Below are 22,116 nucleotides of genomic sequence, written 5' to 3' on the forward strand. Positions count from 1 at the left end.
TAAAGCTTTGTTTGAGAAATAATTTCTTCTCTCCTCTCAAATATAATTTAACTTTTTCACATGAATACTTGTCTTTTCCATTTTTTTTAATTTAATTATGCTGAAACTTATTACATTGGCATAATCAGAATATGTACATTGTGATCTCTCTTAATGGACAGAAAATAGGGTAAAGAGGAAGGAATAGATAATATAAGTTTCCTTTATTTTTGATATAGAAGTATTTAAGGCTCTCCTTAATCTGGGCCAATTTCATAGCAGATACATTTCAGAAATAAAAGAGCACTTCATTCTGCTGAAATCAGTGTTAATATTTACCTGTTTGCTTTTGTAGGTTTTGTATCCTGTGTAATTATGTGAAAGGATGTAATCTCATATCCAGAATTGTATTTTACTGTACTGAAAAATCATCTAATTATTTCTTTATTTAAATGCTATGGGACCAAATGGAACTAAAATTATGACCCTAGAGAAAATCTTGTGTGCCTTCAGAACATGAAATGATAAAAAAAATATGTGCAGAAGTATTTTATGAATATTCTTAAAGTATTCAGATTCTTCCAGGTAGTTTAGATGTTAAATGATTTTATTTTTTTTTTTATTGTTATTAGCAGCATAATACTAGGATGGACCACTCACACCATAAAATTTCATGTAAGCTGAAGAATTTACAGATCTAACAGATAAATTTATGTTATTACTAGTGGCTCATAATTAGTTCCTGAAGACTGTACAGTTATTAAAAAGGCATGAAACATTAATGAAGAATTATATATATTGTGAAAAGTGTTTCTGCTTATAGTCTACCTCAGCCTGAGGTACTCAAGTCAAGCAGTGCTTGTCCAATTGCATCATCCAATAACTGAAGTAGTTTAAATAAGAAAATAACTTAGGTATATAGTGCTGCACTATAGCTATGGTAAATCATGTTCCTTTTTTTTTTAGGGATGAAGTACTAAATCTAAAAAACATTTCATACCTGTGTATGTCTGTTTTCTGTTGATTAGTAATTCCGTGGTGTTTCTGTGATTAAGACAATTTAGCATTAAAAACTACTCATTTATGACATTAATTTGTGAGCACCTTCTGTATAATTATTTCTCATTTTACTGTTGAAAGTTGGATCATATTTTTTCATTACTTGTCTCTTGCAAGTAATTCAATATTCTTTCCTTGTTAATAATAATCTCCTTAGTCTCAAATTTTCAGGAATTTACCCCTTAGTTACATCTTGTAAATTTGATGGAGGCCAGTAAAACTGTAGAAATCATATGCATGCATGTTCATAGTCTCTAAATTCATGCCCAGCCCTGCAGATAACGTCACTCAGGTGACTGTTTAGGGATCAATCAGCAGCATTTGCTATGGTTATCTAAGAGAAAAGGCTGCATTAGCAACAAACTTCTTGTGAGTGAAGCAAATTTTCTCTCTTTTAAATGTTCAGGCAGAAAACCAAAATGAGGATGGCAGTTTCTTGGCATAGACTTTGAACACTGGATCGTAAAGAGAAACTGCTCAACTGATCTGTGATTTTTCTTTTTCTCTTTTCTTTTCTTTTCTTATTTTCTTTTTTTTTCTTTCTTTTCTTTTTTTTTTTTATGTAAACTTGCTTCCAGTTTCTTCTTAGGGCATAGAGAAAAGTTCTTATTCTAAGTCTGAAAGAGACACAGTAAAAATGTCATTTAATGAATTTGGAACAGAAAAAAAAGGTAGCTCTGAAGAACAGGGAGAAATTGATTTTGCTTTAAACTCAGTTGACTAATGTAAGAAATTACAGACACTTAATATGGACTAGTGTCTTTTCTGGGCTTCTGCTTTTTTACTGTCTCGAAAGTGATGTGCATTATACAATTTCATCTTACTTTTGACACAACAAAGTGTTTCATTTCCAAAAGGCAATAATGTGCAGATGGGGCTATTAACAGTATCTTGCCCTTAGGCTAGACTGATCAATGAAATTTGCGGCACTGATGATAATGCCAGTGATTTGTACTTAATTAGCTGAGTATTTTATACATTAATTTAATCTGGAGACTTTTATGAAGGTTTTAATATATTAATAACAATGTCTAAAATACTTGCAAGGCTTGTGCTGACATTCTAATTTCAGTGATGTTTAAGAATTGGACAGAATCATCCCATATGAGTTTGGGTGTTTGCACTTGAGGTTCCTTGAAGTTTCTAAGCCACACATAGAGATCTGTGCTAGTTAGCAGTTACACTTCTGGCACAGTGCATATCAATGATTTTTATTTCAACCTTAGGGGTCTTTTCAATGATTGTGCTCTGTACATAGACTCTTAACACTGCAGATCTGGCTTTCCTTGTAGCTAACTATTAAAGAAATCACCAGACCATTGCGAAAGGATAAAGGAAGTGAAGGTCAAATCAGTGGTAGAGGATGCTAGCTTGCTGCAGTAATCTAAAAGGTGAGGTTGCCTGAAAGAGGTACACATTGCTGTGTATATGATGCACTGAAGAAAGAAAAGGGACTTCTACAGTTGAAAAGAAATAATAAATTTAAATCTGCTGTTTCAGCTTTGCTTTGGGCTGTTTAGTGTTGAATTTATGAGTGTTTTTGCAAAACTATTAGAATATTCTTCAGTCACTGATTTCCATATCTCAATTTTAGCTTCATGAAATATCATTAGACTCTCAACTTCTATTTTTTTTATTGCAATTCTTTTTGTCAAAGGATGTGTCCACAGTTCTGATTAATGTTTATTTAATTTCAGTTGGAATTTTGGATTGGTTTTGTTTATGAATGTTGATAATGAATGTTCATTATGGAAAACTTGATGTATAAAACATTTATACAATCATAGAATCATAGAATAGTTAGGGTTGAAAAGGACCTTAAGATCATCTACTTCCAAACCCCCTGCCATGGGCAGGGACACCTCACACTAAACCATGCCACCCAAGGCTCTGTCCAACTTGGCCTTGAACACCATCAGGGATGGAGCATTCACAACTTCCCTGGGCAACCCATTCCAGTGCCTCACCACCCTCACAGTAAAGAGCTTCCTCCTTATATCCAATCTAAACTTCCCCATTTAAGTTTGAACCTGTTACCCCTTGTCCTGTCACTACAGTATACATATTTCCAGATATGCTTAATTTTGTACCTTGTTCCAGCAACAGGGCTTAGCCAGGTATGAATGCTCAGCCCACCAGAACAAGTTAGGAGCTTGGAGCTGAAGTTCGTAGTTGTTTTACAGAAATTGAAACTTTTTTCTGTTTTGCTTGACTCACTAGAAAGTTTCTGTTACCCCAAATCAATCATTATAGAAAATAATGCAAAAGATAAATTTAAGCACTCTTGTTATTTTGAGCTTAGGTCTGAGTCCTGCAATGAGGTCTTTGTCCCTTTGTCATGGTTATGATAGAGGTCACATGTGTGTATATCCAGTGAGATGAAAGCATTTGAAATCACCAACAGTGCAGACTGTTTTTTTTTCAGAGAATGTTCAAGATGGAAAGGGAAGCATATTTTTTGTCAGTTCACTTTTATATTTTTCATATTCAGTTTATTAACACTTATTTGGCAGCAGATGCCATATAGGAGAAACGGATTTTTGTTTCTTTTTTTTTTTTTTTGTTAAATCAAGTTTAATGTTTCACACTGAATTTGTGTTTCTTTTATATTTGCCCATTCCCACCTGAAGACAGCGTTTCAGATGGAGAGCAGAGATTATATGGAAGCTCTTCTCCTGAGGTATGCAGATGCATTTAGAAATACCACTAGTTCTCAGAAGTTGTTAATAGACTAGTCAAAACAGAAAGACTTACAGAGGATGGCTCAGTGCTCTAGCAAACAAGCTTTGTTTCCCCCAGACTGTATTTGGGCCTGTATTTAAGAAGGAGTCTGCAGTGGATTCCCCCTCAGGACAGTAGGAAAGGCTTATACAACAGATCGCTCCTTGAGCTATAGTCTCCAGCTGTTGGGAGACATTGCCTGGCATGTCAGAATATGCTGCTGTAACCTCCTCAAGTAGTCACTTAGGATGTGAGTCCACTGCATATTTGGGACTGAACGAGTTCAAAGCTTTAGTCATGTGTCACAGTCTTTTTGTGTTTGAGCGCTCTTTCATTAGGAGCTCAGAAGTGTATCTGCGGTAGTGAAGTCTGGCTACACCCTGGCCTGAGTCGGTACAGCTGGTAGGTTAAAGAGATTGGCGCTTCAGATGCTGCAATCGGAGTAGTGCCCAGTTCTGGCCCCTGCCCACCCCTACACCATTATAAGACACACAATTTGAAAAGTGTCCAGAGGATGGCCACCAAGATGTGTAGCTGGAGCATATGATGCACATGGAGACACTGAAGAGGCCTGGATTTGTTCAGAGAGGAAGCTAAGAGGAAAACAGTGCTAATTGCTGTCTGCAGCTGCTTAATGGGTCATTACAGCCATATGGAGTCAGACTCTTAATGGACATGCACAGTGAAAGGACAAGAGGGAACAGGTGATGCAGAAGGGAAATTTCAATTAGACACAAGGAAAAAACTCTTCATGGTGAAGGTGGTTAAACACTGGAACAGTTGCCCAGAGTGACTTGATTCTCCTTCCTGGTGGATTTTCAAAACTTGAGTGGGCAAGACCCTGAGAAATCTAATGTTACTTTGAAGTTCACAGTGCTCTGAATTGAGGGATAAACTCCTAATGATCTCAGGAGGCCTCTTCCAACCTGTACTATTCTAGGTTTATATACATTACTGGCTTTACATGAAGGATGTCATTCAACAGTCTTGCCCAGGTGTGGATACATCCTGGACTTGATCTCTTCCCCCTTCCAGTGGATACATCATATTTTTTTGTACACCCTTTGTATTTAAAACTACCTCCTTAAATCTGTCAAGTCAACTCCCCACTCAAATGCTTTTAAAATCTGAGAGAAAAGAAGAAAAGAGTGAAAAAAATCAATTTAACCTTCAAAGTACCAGAGTATCAGACTGTGTGATCTACTCTATGACTGTGCTGTCCTTTTCTGCATTTTTTGCCATGTATCTTTGGCTCTTTGTTATATCATGCTCAACTTCGATTTGTTTTTATTTGTTTTTATGATGCTCTGAGATTATTGGTGAAATCTCTTTAAATGAGCAAAGTGAGAGAAGAGGGAGAAAGGCAGAAAGTAAAGGAATAACGATAGATAGCCTACTATCTACTAGTAGATAGGCTACTTTTGCATTAGTATACTGTTGAGATTTGACCATGAACCTACAGAACTCCCAGTGGCAATTGCATCAGCTCCAGGGGCATTTTGGAGTGAGCCTCTGGTGCAGATTGTCTTCAGTTTTGTATTTCACAGAACTCTCATGGGTCCCCACTCTCACCATTTTTTTATCCCCAACCTTACTCACAATGGTGTTTTTCATGAAGATGCCACGATGCGATTAAGGGGTGGTAAGTTTCTTCCCCTCAGCTATGGGGAATATGACTCACTTTAACCTTTGAATGTCAAAGCTAGCAAAAAGAGTGTAAAAATGAGCAGATAAACATGTAGGTTTGCTCTGTATAAACACATCTTCTGGTCTTTTTTAGACTCATTCAGGTTATTTGGACTCTCCACTTTGATACTGTGCATTTGAAATGGGTATCAGAAATGTGCTAAAGCACATAAATTGTGTTGCTGTGTTTATGACTGCTCCTCTGAAAAGAAAGTATTTGTGTTCAGATCACCAAGAGAAACATTAGTTGGTTTCTTTTTTTGCCTTTTCTTTGAGTGGTTTATAGTTTGCTTTTTATTGCTTCAATTATTTTTGTTTTCCTATGAAAATATTTGATTGTCTGATCTCATAATTCTTTTCTCAAATCTCTTTTGGCATGGTTAATGCATGGGCAATGTGTAAAATCCATATGGAGAAGGATCGGATGTGCAAGTATTGTGAATAGGTTCTGGCAATGCTTTGAGCATGAGCCTTATATTTTTATCTGTGGAAAAGAATGGGCTTTTAGTAGTTGCTTTATGCATTTCATTGGATGTCAGTTCATTTGCTCAAAAGGAAACAAAGTTTGCTGCCAGGCTGGTTGATTTTCTTAAGCTTTATGCTCACTCTATTTTAATAATGGCTATTCTGTATTCTATTTTTGTTTAAAGTACGTTCTTTCAGTATCTGCCCTTCTCAGAGCTACTCATTCCGCATGCTCTCACTTTCCCAATATAGCCCAGCTGCTGATCTCTTGCAGGCAGTGTCTTTTCCTATTGTATTTTTCGTATTCACCCAAACTCTAGTAGATACTTGGTTTTGCTAAACCCAAGGCCTGATGCTGGGCAGTAAAAGGCCCTTTGTTATGAACAGTGCAGTTGAAAGATTAAAGAAAGCTGAAATTGCAAACACAAGGAATCTCATCCTGAGAGTGGTCATACAATAAGTGACTAACAGTGAGAGGCAGGCAGGAAAGTAGGCTCTTATGTTCAGCAGGAAACGCTTGTAGAAGTAGTTTCAGAGGGATGAAATACATTTATTAGCTATATCCACAACAGTTCCAAACAATTGTTGTTATTGCATTTTTAGTATGTTCTGCATGATGTACAGACGGCTGGTATTTTCATGTGTAAGCCCTATTGTTCAGAAGGATTAAAAATAATAAAAAAGAATAAAAAAAGGTTTCAGGATAGACAGATCTGTGTATATATGCACACACTCGTAAATGTGTGTATACATTTATAGGTATAACTGCATGCTTTTCTTCAGACTGCATAACTTGAGATATTTTTTCTTTATTTCTTTTATGACAGTTTATGGAAATAGGCCCAAACAATATCTGAGTCCAAATATAGTTGCTTTCTCTTCCTATTATACGACTTGTCAGCAGTCAAAATACTGTAGGAAATAGTGGTTTTGTGTAGTGTCATTTTGCTTATTTTTACCACTTCATAGTTTCAAACAGTTGTAAGGAGCACCTGGATTTCACTTGCTTTACATGGATCATGTGAATAGGACTCTTACTGCAAAGGCAGACCAACAAAGTATCCTTGACTTCATTCTTACGTTAGCAACTGCTTAAAGTACCTTTAGTGAAATTCCTGTATATAAGGATGAGATGAGATCTCATTTAAATCCAGAAAATAGTGCTGCCCAAAATCAAGCCAGTGGCATTCTTAGAAATATATGAACGTTGCAAAAGTGTAAATATACTGCTCTTCCTGGCAGTTGAAGGGCTCAGGTCATGCACTGTATGAGGCACTTACAGCTTTAAGATACAGCTAAGTTGGAAAGATTCCAGGGGAGAAAAGGATAGTTGTTTTTTGTAGGTGTCTCTCAGTGTCTTACCTACATGGATGACTGAACATGGAGTGGGAGACCCTCCATGGGATTTGCTATAGCATCAGGGTGGAACAGAGGAGATGAATGTGAATGAGAAAACCCTAACAGACATGATAAAATCTTGCTGTTTATGCTACAGGTCTGTCACGCTGCCATTTCAGGTGATGGTATTGTGCAATGATGAGATATCATAGAGTCAGAGAATCATAGGATTGGTTAGGTTGGAAAAGACCTTTAAGATATCAACAGGTGGAAAAAGCTACAGATAAATAAAAAGATGTAGGAGAAAAAATGAAAAGAGATAATGGAAAACATAGTTCATAATACAGCTTTTATTGGCACAGTTATAGCCATGTATAGCCATGTTTAGTTGCCAATATTGGATTAAAATCCTGAAAATGATAAGAAGCCTCACAGTTTAGCCTTAAATTATACCTTGTTTTTCAGCTGCAGTGAATCTCAATATAATTTATGCCTACCCTATGTCTCTAAGCGTCACAGAGTTCTGTTTCACCGACATCAGTAAAATGATATAAAGAGACATTGATGAAATAGTGTCAGCCACAGCTGCATTTCTTGCCATTAGAAACAAAATCTAAAGCACTATATGCTATATATCCTTTCTGGACCTTGATCTCTTTTTTCATGGATCTTTAAATTATTACTATTATGCATAAATGAAAGTGGAAAAGAAAAAGCAAATCAAGAATTGTTTTCTGTGAGGCCAACCATAATTCTCTGTTAGACAAAAAACACTTCTAGCTTTCCCCTCACGCACTGAATTCTGAATTCAAACAGGCAGTAATAATAAGTAATTAAATAACAGGGGTATCTTTTTTTCTGGGCATTCAGTAAATAGATTTAGACAATGATGGATGGAAAAAAGATAAATATAAGCAATAGAGAGCATACATGTTTGTAATTAAGATTTAGAATACTACAGAGAAGGGTGGCAGCAGAAAGTTGCTGCCAAGGATTTCCGGTACTGTCCCATGAAAAGAGACATGATCTTTTACACAAATGAAGTGGGAATACGAAACCTGATGTTTTGATTTACAAAATGATGTGCCATTATTCAATGCACAAAACCTGATGTGGTATTATTCAAGGGATAGTCAGAAGGGCTGACTGCACCCCTTTTCTGAATGCAGTGCTAAGGTGACAAGTCATCTCCAGCACTGCATCTCCCGTTTCCATATTATTTCTTGTCATACTGTCACTTCCATGTATCTTGGTCAAAACCCATCCAAGTTGGACTCCATGACCTGGATAAATCATAGAATCATAGTCTAGTTAGGGTTGGAAGGGACCTTAAGATCATCAAGTTCCAAACCCCTGCCATGAGCAAGGACACCTCACACTAAGCCATCTCACCCAAGGCTCTGTCCAACCTGGCCTTGAACACCGTCAGGGTGGAGCATTCACAACTTCCCCGTGCAACCCATTCCAGTGCCTCACCACCCTCACAGTAAAGAACTTCTTCCTTATATCCAATTTAAACTTCCCTTGTTTAAGTTTGAACCTGTTACCCTTTGTCCTATCACTACAGTCTCTGATGAAGAGTCCCTCCTCAGCATCCCTATAGGCACCCTTCAGATACTTGGAAGGCTGCTCTGAGGTCTCCACGCAGCCTTCTCTTCTCCAGGCTGAACAGCCCCAAATTTCTCAGCCTGCCTTCATCTGGGAGGTGCTCCAGTCCCCTGATCATCCTCATGGCCCTTCTCTGGACTTGTTCCAACAGTTCCATGTCCTTTTTATGTTGAGGACACCAGAACTGCACACAATACTGCAGGTGAGGTCTCCCGAGAGCAGAGGGGCAGGATCACCTCCTTTGACCTGCTGTTCACGCTCCTTTTGATGCAGCCCAGGATACAGTTATCCCTGTTGAGAAGCCAGTGTACTTTAAAGTGTGGTTAAATATTAAATATCAGCCAGTATTCTCTTTAAACTGATCCGAAATAGTAGTAATACTGTGTTGTCTTAGTTTTATTGCATTATAAAGCTTGCATGGCTACTTTGAATTGTAATTTCTTCATAATGACAATTTTTTATCTTTCATCTGGCCCATATGTTGTTTTCTTTATTGTAGTTCTTTCTAGTAGATTTTATTGTACTTGTTCAAGCCATACAAGAAAAGTGCACATAAAGCAAGGAACGGTGAACATGTTTAGCAGAATAATTTACCTTTACTCAATTTAAAATTGAATGTTGAACTCAGCTGTTTGGAGAAAGTATGTTGGCATTTACATATCTGGTTTATTACTTTTAGTTTTACTTGTCATTTAGGTTAGACAAGAAAAAACTCTCAAAATAAAATAAATTTTATTGTAGCTAGGGGGAAAAAGAGCTTGTGTTTTCATGATAAATTAATTTCTTCAGAAGATCTTTCTCATGACCTATTTTGTCAGCAAGTTCTTGTATCTGGGAAGATTATTTATGTTGGCTAGACCATTTCAAAATGATAGAGTGAGATTAATAATATAAATACAGGTTTTCCTTGTTCTATTGATTTACTGGGTCCCAAATCTCTGAACACTCACCCATCTTTGTCATTTTACTTTTGAGAGCAATGACAAAGAAGTTACTCAAATGTATGAGTGTTTGCAAGAACGAGCATCTTTGTTAAGTGCAGCTGATTAACAACATACTCATTGTTAACAACATAAAAAGAAATAAGTCCTGCGAAAGTATCAAAGTATCCTTTAGATGAATCACGTATGTAGAGTCATAATCCATTACTAGGAATTATGAGAAGAAGTTTAGAAATGTCTTTGAAATATTTTAATGTCCCTGTTCCTGTTCCATCCAAACATGCAGTACCTTAAGCACTTTCATTCAGATGTCACTTCATTCAGCATGGGCCACTCATTATCACTGTTACAGTTGGTGGGAGACTTGGATCAGGGAACTGGTCTCACTAAGACTTGATTTTATTCCGTTTTTTTTTCTGAAGGACTGCGAATACCAACTTGCATATGGGTCAACAGACAGTGTTCTCATTGCAGACAGGCAAACTGCATTCTGGGCTGTCAAGATGAGTATCATCAGCAAACTGAGGAGGTTATTATTTACCTCTGGTGCTGGTGAGTCTACACCTGGAATACTGTGCTCAGTGGTTGGGGCTCTCTGCCTCCAGAAACTGGAAGAAATTGGAGGGATTCTAGCAAAGGGCCCTCTGGTCAGAATAGTTGAAGGAGCTGGGAATATGTAGTCTGTTGAGGTGAAGATCCACAGCAGACAACAGCAATTTGAAGAGTTACAGACAGGATGGAACCGAAGTCTTTTTGGTGGTGCAGAGTGACGTAACAAGGAAGAATGGCCACAAACTGCAGACTGAGTGATTCAAGTAGGACCCCACAAGGCTGATGCACCACTGGAGTAGGCTGCCTGCTAAGGCTGTGGGAATCTCCATCCTTGGTGGCTTTCAGACTTGATTATCAATGCCCCAGCTGAGCTGAGCCTGTGTTGGTGACAGTCCTGCTCTCAGTGGGAGGCTGGATGAAATGACCTTCAGAGGTCTGTTACAATTGACATTTCTCCCTTTCTGTGAATGCTAGTGTGAAGACATAGCCTAAGACCTCTTACAACATAAAAAAGGAATGTGTACTTACATAAAAAAGATTTACTGATGTATCTCATGCTGAAATAGGTTTCTAAGGCAGGTTAGGTGCTGTTTCTTGTCATGAACTGGAAAGCCACCTTAACCATTTAAGACTAGTTTAGCTTTTGAACATTAATGCTGAGACACCCAAACTTAGTTGAGCTGCATCTCAGCCTAAGCAATGTCATTTCACCTGGTGGAGTGGTAAATTTTTGCACTGTTGTCATGTCCTTCATTGCTATTATCTGCCTCCAGAACTGAAATTAGAAAGTGTTCAGATTAGTAAACGTTTAGTATTGAGCTATATTCCTGAAAAGTCTTTCTTACCATGATACAGCAATATCCTTACAGAGAAAAGACATTGTAGTAAGTTTCAAAACATAGTTTCTTTACAGGATCCTAAGATTTCTGTATAGTGTAAACCTAAGAGTACTTGAATGTGATGTTTTGTATAATTTTAGTCTTGGAAACTTAGAACATACAATGTTTTAACAACAACCATAGAATGTACAGGTCTAAATAGACTTAATTATTTTTCTCTCTCTCACACACACACAGAGTGGGTCTGTGGAAACCAGTGCTCAGTGCAACTTCCATGTCATGTTCATGTGTCCAGCTGAAGTGGTTGTATTTTTATTTGTCACTCAATCTGTATGTGTCAAGCACAACAAAAAGGGTATCTAGCCTTCTCCCAAACTACAAACTACAAATAGGGAAGTTCATAAACAGGGGGTTACTGGTGAATCATCCACATCTGCAGAAGGCTTCTTACCACTGTAGAGAGACAGGCATTGCTGTCAGTTCAAACTGATTCCCAGCCTCTGGAAGGCATACACTAATGTACTAAAAGATACAGACATACCCCCCTTAAACTCTCCCCAGGTATGCTGAGGTAGGGGAACAAAGACCTAGCTTGCCCAGGAACATGGACCTTAAACAAACACCTGAAAAGTCCAAAAAATGGTAGGGATAGTGCTTATGCCTAACCAGCTTTTGGCCAATTTTCTGATACCCGTCATAGCTGCAAGCCTTATTTTGCAGTTAGGTTGCCTACCCTGCTGCAGATGTGCAATATTGGCACTAAGTTAGGTAGTGAGGAAAAGAGGGAAGCTAACAATTCATAGTGTGGAGTAAGGACCTTTGGAAGATGGTGTTCAGAGCTGAAAAAAGTCAGGCAGATTCTTTGAATTGTAACAAACCAGTGAAGCAGTTGTTAGCAAGACATAGAGGATTAGGAAAAAGAAGTTCAGAAACCAAGTCTCAGCTTGTTCTTCCTAATTAATCAGGATAATAAACTGCACAGAGACAGGCAGCCCCTCTCAGTAGAACCTCACAAAGTCTTTGAATTAAAAGGGAAAAAAAAAATCTTCTGAGCTGCTTCCTCTGCATCACTTCAGATTGTGGCAAGAGAATTTTTCATCCAGCAGTGAAAGAAACAGGCCTGTGCTACCTGAGACTTTCCATGCTTTTCACTGGGTGGGGGTTCTCAAGCTTGCCGTTAGGGTGGTTTGAGTTTGTCAGATCTGCTGAGGACGTTGGCTAGTCTATCAAAAGATCATTCAACTAAATGTTTCATAGTGCTGAACTGCCTTAAAATCAATTCCTCTATCATGGAACTTTATGCTGTTTTAAAAGTTGTGATCCACCTATCAGCAGCAGAGTTTCCTGGATAAGCATATATTTTTTCCAGTTCCTTTCCTTCATGCACACTACAACCCCTGGCCGTAGTAAAAACCCAATGATTAACATTTTTAAAATATATGAAAGACGTAGGGTCAGGTACCCTACAAGGCTCCTGTGAGACAGTCTCCTGTCTCTGTGGGGAAAGTACTTCTAAATAACTGGCATGTCACCATGACGCTATAAAGGTCAATCTACTTATTAGGGGTATGTGTTTCACATTCTAGGTTTCTGCCATTATTTTTTTTTTTTTGCCTTTGACTCCAGATCACAGCCAAAGTTGAATCTCCTATTTGTCATTCAAGGGGAAAAATAATTTCAGAAAGCTTTTGAATAAATATCAGGCATGTTAAATTGCTTTTTATACTGAATTTGTGTAACAGTGTATCCATGCACACGTGTATGTTTGTGTGCGTGCTTTCACATGCAGATATATATTTGCTTCAGCATACCCGTTGCTGTTAGAGATGTAATCTTTTTCAGTTGTGTGTTAAAATGGAGATTTGAGAGTTGTGATTTAAAATATACTGTGCTGTCTTGCTGTAGTAGGACTTTTCCCAGTACATCAGAATTATCTGCCAACTTGATTACGTTCCCTGTGATTTCAATTGATTCTGGTATTTAGATTCTAAACAGAAACTTTGTATTACAGATTGATGCTAACACCTGAAAGTAGCTCAATCTCGAGGGATACTTTAAAGCTTCTCCTCCATGTGTGTATAAATGTGTACGTTATGCAAAATAAATTTCATGACAGCCAACTTCCCAGTGGTGGTGTGTGAATAGAACAGTAATTGTATATTTAGAGACTGTTGTTTGTTATGATGGAGTTTTATTTCCTTCACTTCTATACTTGAATATTTTGCAGAGCGTAACTGCACATTTACATTGACTGTTTGTCTTCTTTTGCCTGGGAGGGCTTGGAAGTCTTTTATGAGAAAGAAATACAGCAACTCTGTCTCTTATGGTTTGCTACCTCTAATAATAGAATATTAGAAGACTTAGATTTTTTATTTGAGTGGCTGTTGTCATTGCAGTATTGTACATCTATAAATACAAAAAAGTCATGTAGAAGAAAAAAGTCCTGCTACGTGAATACATTCAACTGGAGTCTGTGAAGGTGACAGTTACATAAATGTAGCTAAACATTTATATAGTTCTGTTTTAAAATTCTTCCTACAAAAATTCTTTTTTGAAAGTTGTTTTGCAGCTGTTTAAAAATGGGTATTGAAAATACAATTACACTTTTCATGCTTTGAGTTCTATAAGTTTTGTTATATTTGTATGCAATTATGACAGATCTTAAAATCAAGAAATTATAATTTCTCTCTTTTTTCTTTGCAGAGTCACAGTGTACACTCTGTGGGGAGCCTGAAGGTGAGCATGTTTTTCTAATAATATTTTTCAGAGCAGCTAGAGGTGAACACTTGACTCAAATGACACACACGTACAATAGCCTGGAAAAAGTATCTGAATGATGAGAACCAGTGAAAGACATTCTTCCCTATGTTAAATATCAAAAATGAATTGAATTAAGCTGAGTAAAGCACAGTACATGCTCCAGGCAGGAAATATCTTAAAGGACAAATACTCTTATTAGAGCAAAAATTGAAATATTTACTTCATACACTTTTGTGTGTTTGTCAAACTAATTTGAGGTCAGAGACAGTGTGAAGAGACATTTACGGACATCACTTTGAAGATGGAAAACAAAGAGACTGGACATAGAGAAATGAGAACATGTTTTCATAATTGATAGTACATTTACAGATAACTATGAGAGGCTAACACTTTTTAGCAGATGAAGTGAATAAATATTACTTCTGAAATAAAGATAATTAAGCAATAACTGTTTTTCAGTGCAAATACATGCCCACGTGAAGGTGTTTGGTGTTTTATTTTGTTTGTATTATTTCCAGGTGACTAATTAAATGCCAAGATGAGACCCACAATTTACCTAAATGAACATGACTTTTAAAGTAGGCCATTACTGAAGAAAATCTCTTTAATTTATTTATTTATTAACCTTGGTGCTCTTAGAAGGAAAATGTCAAAAAGCTGTCCTTAGTTTCAAATCAGTCATATGGAGTCTTTCTAAGAAACATAGTCCAAAACAGCAAATGCAAATGCAAATGCTGGAGCAAAGTATATTAATAAAATAAAAATAAAAAAAAAATAATAACAACAATAACATCAACAATAATAATGATAACAATAATAATAATCTAGGCTGTTCCCAAAGTAATTCAGTTTTATTATCTTGAATAGTTTCTGAAAAAAAAAAGAAAAAAATTGGAATTTCTGACTTTTCTCTGGAGCTTTCAGAAATCTGAGATATTCTGTGGCTTGTGCTTTGCATTTTTGGTATCTGAGGCAAATTTTAAGATTATCAGTTAATGGTAGATACCATTTGCCTCTGGGTTCCATTTTTACACCTTTTCAGATAAAAAAAAAAAAGTAGAATTCAAAGTTTATATATGTTAGTATATCAAGATGAATTGCCAACTTGTAGGGCAGATGTGCCGTGGTGTAGGCCTCCTATATTAATTCCAAGTAGTAAGCATAGACTTGTACATGGAATAGAAGATCTGGAGAAACCTCCCTCACTTGGTAGAAAGATAAAGGCTTCATAACTCACCCTTTCTGAGTTCCTCTGAAGCTGTTTGTGCCATTTATTGAAAAAAAAACCCACAGGCAGCTAATGGTGAGTTTCTGAACATCTACCTTCTGCAAGAAAGGTGGCAGGATGGAAGTGTATTGCAAGCCATAAATTCTGGTTGTGAAATTGGTCAACTGCAGTCTTCACTGTTCTTGTGATGGTTTGTCCTTTCTCTAACCATCACTCCCCTTTCAAAACAAGCAGTTTGTGCTGCACTTCAGGAAGCAAATGCATTTGTCTAATACATGTTGTTGCAAAGCTATGGGACAAATTGCGTATGTGTAATATAGAGCAAAAAAATAACAGATATGGGAGGGATCTGTGTCACAATACAGATTTTATGTTTCAGCATTTCATTTCACCTGTAGAATTTGTAGATGATTGTGTGTTGTGTCCTCCTTTGCAGCCCATCTAAAGGGAATGAGTTGGGAAACACTGAGGTCTCTAAGAATCTGCCTTTTGTATGAGCTGCAAAGGCTTGTGCTCTGTTTCAAAAATCATGAGTTTATGGGTTTGTTCTGAGTTACTGACAAGCACATCAGCTACCATTCTTGTCAGTCAGAGATGTTTGAAGACCAAGAGGCCTATTTTATACTGGGAGGAAACTAAAGTTGTAGGAGGCAGAGCTGGTGTTCTGATAAATCCCATTAGTGTAGATGCTTTGAGCTGCTCCGTCTTCTGGAAATGCAAGAGCAGCAATGGCGTATTTTCAGACAAGCAACAACAGTGGCCTTTGCAGAAGGGATCTGCAGTTGACACATTATGTTGGTATGGTAAACACTGTTGGGTTGGTTTACCTTTTTTTTTTTTTCCGGTTAGATTTTAAGTGAGGATGGCATGTTATAAACACATCTAGCTCAGTCATTGTGCAGCCAGCGTACTCTGTTAGACTGGTGTAGCCATGAACTTTCAGGAACAGTTATGCCTATTAATTCTCAAACAGAAGTTTCTGTTCTTTCTAACCCTTGGTATTGCTTCACAGAAGTTTTTGAAAGGACCATCCTAACAAATATAATTTTCTGTATTACCAAAGCAGTGAACAAGTAAGTTTGATGGCAGCTAAGATTTCAGTATACCACTCTGTCTTCTCAAAGCCTATGCAAATGGAAGCTTTTCGTCCAGTCTTTTTTAATATCCTTCACAACTCCAATATTGAGTTACTGTTTCTATTCATGGATTTTGCCTCTCTATTTTACGATTATTCAGTTTCTTTCCTTCTTAAAGATGAACGGGCAGTCCTGTACAATATCAGTACTTCTCAACATTTGAAAAAATAGACACCTCTACACATTCTTTGATAGCACAAACTTTATCTGAACACACAGATCTGGAAGACATGGTATTAAGAAGGAATACCACTGAAGCGGGATGTTTCTAGTGAAGTCTGAGAAGAATTGATACAATGTCTGACTGTCCAGCATTTCAATCTGTTGCGTGTTTTAACAGAAGAAAATAAGGATGAAGATACAACTTGTTTCAGGTAGTCCTTTAGCACCATCTGCTAGTGGCAATTAGGGGAGACAAAACACTGGGAACACTGGCCTTTCATCTGACTCTCTGTTGATAGGGTGTCCTGGGTTCAGCAGTAGCAGTCATTTTTCTCCTTCTTGGTAGCTGGTGCAGTGCTGTGTTTTGACTTTAAGCCTGATGTTTTGGTCTGGCCAAGGACTTTGTGAGCCTCATGCTCAGCCAGGGAGGAGGGGAAGCTGGGAGGAAGCAGAGACTGGACACCTGACCCAAACTAACCAAAGAGGTATTCCATACCACAGCACATCATGCCCAGGATGTAACTTGGAGTTACCCGGAAGGGCTGGTGGGCTGCAGGGCTGGAGGAGGTATCCGTCAGTGCTTGGTCAGGCGGGGGGGGTGAGTTATCAGTCGGCTGGTGCTGAGGTGTTGTATTCTGTTCCCTTGTTATTTCCTTTATCATTATTATCATTGGTGGTAGCAGTAGTGATTTGTGTTATACCTTAGTTACTAAACTGTTCTTACCTCAACCCGTGGGAGTTGCATTCTTTTTGATTCTCCTCTCTGTCCCTCCGGGAGTAGGGGAAGGGCAAGCAGGCAGGGGGAGTGGGTGAATGAGTTGCCTGACTGGGTTTAAACCACGACAGTTCCTTTTTGGCACCCAATGTGGGGCACAAAGGGTTGAGATAACGACAGATCTGTCCGGATTAATAGTCACTCTGAATGCTCAGAGTGCTCACAATGCTGATTTATTGGCTCTCAAGGTTGTTCCTCTTGATCTCACAGTTTCAGTATATCGTACCTTACTTCCATCCGGTATTTACTGTATTAGTGTTTTTTAAGTGTGGGCCTTGGGCTAAGGTTTTTGTCTCATTGTACTTTATGGTAATGACTTGTAATATAATACAATGATCGATCATGAAACTGATCTGGCTTATGTTCCCAGTGTGGTCACCACCTTTATACTTTGGGAGGTGTATAATAGAAGTGCTTAGCAATTACACATCTTTTTTCTCCTTCTCGGGTGGTCAACCTGTGAAGGAGACATTCTTTTACCCTCCCAGTCCTCCCCCCAAGGCCATTTATCGCATCATTTGAGAGTTTTGAAGTTTTTGAATGGCCTTTTAATGCTGTTGAGACTTGTTTGCTGATGGTGATGGGAATCACCATGCTAGCAGCATACAGATTGTGTTTTGCCCTCGACTGATTTCAAGAGTTAAGCAGAGTCAGGTTTGGGTCTTGTCTGGGGACCAAGAGATTTTCCCTGAGGCTGGACTGTCACGAGTGGCAGGGTGTGTGGGATAGTATGGGCAAGTACCTAGGTCAGTGGGCCCCTCCGATACTTTGGGATTTCACCACTGAACAACTGCAAAATCCAGAAGAATTAGTAAAACATTTAAATGAGGTGCTGTATTCTCTTCCCTTGTTATTTTCTGTTATCATTGTTGTCGTTGGTGGTAGCAGTGGTGATTTGTATTGTACATTGGTTGCTGGACTGTTCTTGTCTCAACCAGTGGGAGTTGCACTCTTTCGATCCTCCTCCCTGTTCCTCCGGGAGTGGGGGGGGGGGGGGGGGGGGGGGTGCCTCGATTGCTTCCAGCCCGGCACCACTCACTGGGAGTGAGTGAACAAGCTGTCTGGCTAGGATTTAAACCACAACATAGGGTCAATGTTCAGGACTTGTGATTTTAGTAGCTGAGATAAAAAACTGTGGAAATTTGTTTGCACGTCCATGGGAGAGAAAACCCAGGTTGATGTTCTTGCAGGTATTAAAGCTTTCTCTCCTGTTACTGTGATGCTGATAGCAATTTCCAATTTATTTAGAAGTATTCCATGATGAAAATAAGATTCTCTGTGTAGAAGCCCCTAATGCATTATGGCAGTGGTAGAACACACTGAGCAATTATGCAAAGACTCTTGAGTAAGTAGCAGGCAGTCCTATGTACAGTTCACTTTGTTATCTGGTACTTCTTGGTCCTGTAATCTAAACACAGACTGTAGCATTCATTCTACTGGAGATAGTAAGTGGCAAATGTCCTTTTAATTCCACAGCATTTAGTAATCAAGTCTGGCCCACCATGCATTGTGAAAGATACCAATATGCACAAAGGCTATGACTAACAATACTCTCTACTTTTCTGGGATCTATATTCACTTTAACGTCATAGAAAAAAGACTCATATTTCATTAGGAACAGTTCAGTGAAGATGTCTAGTTAGGATGATAGTTAAAGAAAACAATCAAAATATGAATATCTGTAAGGAATGAGATGGAGAGTACAATGCAGTACATCCCCACTTGTGCATGCTAGAACTATTCTAGCCTGAAATACTGAGTTGAATTTTTGCTTACCTCTACTACCAGAGAGGAATATACAGAAGAAGTTAGGAATCTAGAGGTGCATAGTAAACTTTACAAGATACATAAGGAACAATCCCACATGAATGAATATTGACATGGTTTGCCTTATGTAATTTAGAGAAGGTACCACTTAAAAAAAAAAACAACAAACAACCAACCCACCAAAATAACTCTACTGCATTTTCCTAGTACTATGGTAAATGAAACATCCCGTTTTCCATGGGATCATGGGTACCATATATTCCAGTTTCATAGTATATCCAGACAATGTAAACACTGAAGACTGAAGCAAGTATAACTGCGAAAAGCACATGCAGTTGTGGAACTTGCTGCCACAATGTGACTTCTGAGATTGACCTCTAATTCAATTAACACTGGATGTTTCAGTGAAAAGCAAGAATGTTATGACAGATTTGGGATAGAGTGAAGTGCAGTTGTAATCAGATTCTTCTTCAGTATCTCAGATCCATTCTGGGAAGTGGTATGCACCTACAGTTTGAAGGCCATGTAGTGACAGGACAAGGGGGGATGGCTTTAAGCTGATAGCGGGTAGATTTAGATTAGCTATTAGGTAGAAGTTCTTTCCTGTGAGTGTGGTGATGCATTGGCACAGGTTGCCCAGAGAAGTTCTGGATGCCCCACCCTTGGCAGAGTTCACGACCAGGTTGGACAGGGCTTTGAGCAACCTGGTCTAATGGAAGGTGTCCCTGCCCATCACTGGAGGGTTGGAACTAGATGATCTTTAAGGTCTCTTCCAACTCAAACTGTTCTGTGGTTCTGTGAATTAAGTTTGCCTAGGTTGATGGTAGATTTGTTGGCTTAAAGATTGTGATGGCAACCTCAGAACAGTGACTTTCTGTTAATTAGTAAAATAAAAGTTCCGTGTAAAAGGAAAGTTTAGATGAGACATATTTATTAATGTAACTCAAAGTGAACACTGTCGGTTTTTTATTTTCTTAAACTCGTTCAGAAGTTTGAGAATCCTCTGATAATCATATATTATCTCTCAATAAATCCAAGTGTCAGAAGCTTGGTTTTTACTATTGATTTACATTTTCAAACTAAGATGCCAACATAATTTTTACTTTCTCTAAGAAATTAGTTTATGTAAATTTTTAGCCAAGTTACAGTAATGCAAGAGGATGTCACTCATTTACTTATGCAGAAATTTATAAGAAAATAGAAGGAGTTTTAATCTGAATAAAAATTGAGGATGGATTTAATTGATTTTGGGTTTTTTTTTAGTAGAACACTTTTGCAATCAAAACACATAGTACTGTTGAATTGTTTGCATTTGCTCGCAAGACACATAAAATATTCAATAGAATTTGGCAAATACAACAAATACAAATAAATGACAGTGCCAACAAAAAAATCTTACCTTCCTTGAGGAAAAAAAGTCTTTTTCAGGTGTATCAATATTAGAGTGGGGCTTCTCAGCCTGCAGAAGAGAAAGCTGCGTGGTGACCTCATAGCAGCCTTCTAGTATCTGAAGGGGGCCTATAGGGATGCTGGGGAGGGACTCTTCATTAGGGACTGTAGTGACAGGACAAGGGGAAACGAGCTCAAACTTAAACAAGGGAAGTTTAGATTGGATATAAGGAAGAAGTTCTCTACTGTAAGGGTGATGAGGCACTGGAATGGGTTGCCCAGGGAGGTTGTGAATGCTCCATCCCTGGCAGTGTTCAAGACCAGTTTGGACAGAGCCTTGGGTGGCATGGTTTAGTGTGAGGTGTCCCTGCCCATGGCAGGGGGGTTGGAAGTAGATGATCTTAAGGTTGTTTCCAACCCTAACTATTCTATGATTCTATGATTTATCTCAGGAGCTACCAGCTTTGGGTTCTTCTGTGCTCTGGTTAATACTAGTTAAGGTTTGGGGAAAATTAAGTCTGTTATTTTTTGTATTGTTGATGGAGGGGGTTAAAATAAAGAATCCGAATGGTAGGTAGTTCAGAAAAATACCTTAAACTTGGCAGTATGTCTTAATATTGATGATGTTCCATCTGGGTAGTTCTGGCTTTGAATATGAACATTTCCCTGGGTATCTAGTGGAAAACTATTACAGGCATACTAATAACTCTAGGGAATTTTGCTAATCTTCATTTCACTAATCTTAGCAATCCACACAGAAAACTGGCAGTTTTACCACTGTTAGCAATGACTTTCAAGAGTCCTGTAGTCTTTTTATACTTATGGTGTATTTACTAGACCAACAGTTACAACAAAATCTGAAGTTTTCTAAGGAAGCAAAGTCCATTTCAGAGCACATTTTCCTGACTTTAAATGAAATCTACTTTGCTGAATTTTGATATTGCTTCTTCTCCTGATAATTGTAAAAATATCACAGTTGTTTGTTCAAAATGGAAATTTTCTTGTTCTGTATTTGTAACATTGAAGCAGTTAAATAGATTACTGTTCCTGCTATCAACATTAAGAATAATGATAATAATCTGAAGTGATTGACATAAGGCTGCCTTTATTCAGTAATGTATGAAAAAAAATATGTAAATGATGGGTCAAGGTCTTTGATCTTTCTGCTTTGACACGTTTGTATGTCAGCACCTTGGTTTTGGGCAATGCTCAGGTTTGGGTGCCTGTGTGAACTTCCTTGTTAACAGTTAAATAGTTTCTAGTAAAATCACTGGTAGTATGAAACCTCCTCCTGTTCCAAGAATTGCTGATCAACCTTTAATTTCTCTAATATTTTAGCTACTGCTCTCAAAGTTAAGTGATTTGACTTCCTCTTCATGTAAACATTTCCAAGTTGCATAGGAATGTGTTGCTATCATTCCTTACTGTGTAGTCTGTAAAAATTGACTATTTCTTTAGTCTTTGAACAAAAGGAAATATGCAAGTTAGTTACATAAGATATTTTGCTTAAATAAAATAACCTTCAGAATTTAGACAATGTTCAAAATTAAATATTTCAAATCTCTTTCTCACTAGGCTAATCTGTCATATTTTACTCATTAATTACTTTAGGATAACCAGTTATAGTATACTCACAGATGCATTAGTCTTGAACTGTGCTAAGTTTTATACAAAATGAAGAGGTGAGATGTGTATTGTGATTTTTAGCAGA

The 22,116-nt window shown here is 37.9% G+C and overlaps 1 protein-coding gene across 22 annotated transcripts in view; it reads left to right on the forward strand.

Annotated features, from left to right (window-relative positions):
• The window catches only part of DLGAP2 (DLG associated protein 2), a 464,923-nt gene that overhangs the window by 211,759 nt on the left and 231,048 nt on the right, over window positions 1-22,116 (forward strand). For all 22 annotated transcript variants that reach the window (XM_057431701.1, XM_057431703.1, XM_057431706.1 and 19 more), the window contains one exon: window positions 13,892-13,924. In XM_057431701.1, the coding sequence (XP_057287684.1) occupies window positions 13,892-13,924 (33 nt within the window). The remainder of the gene's footprint in view (window positions 1-13,891; window positions 13,925-22,116) is intronic.

Source organism: Pezoporus wallicus, unplaced genomic scaffold, assembly GCF_028554395.1.
Source record: "Pezoporus wallicus isolate ANWC-B61680 ecotype Strahan unplaced genomic scaffold, APGP_CSIRO_Pwel_v1 contig_161, whole genome shotgun sequence".
NCBI classification, from domain to species: domain Eukaryota; kingdom Metazoa; phylum Chordata; class Aves; order Psittaciformes; family Psittacidae; genus Pezoporus; species Pezoporus wallicus.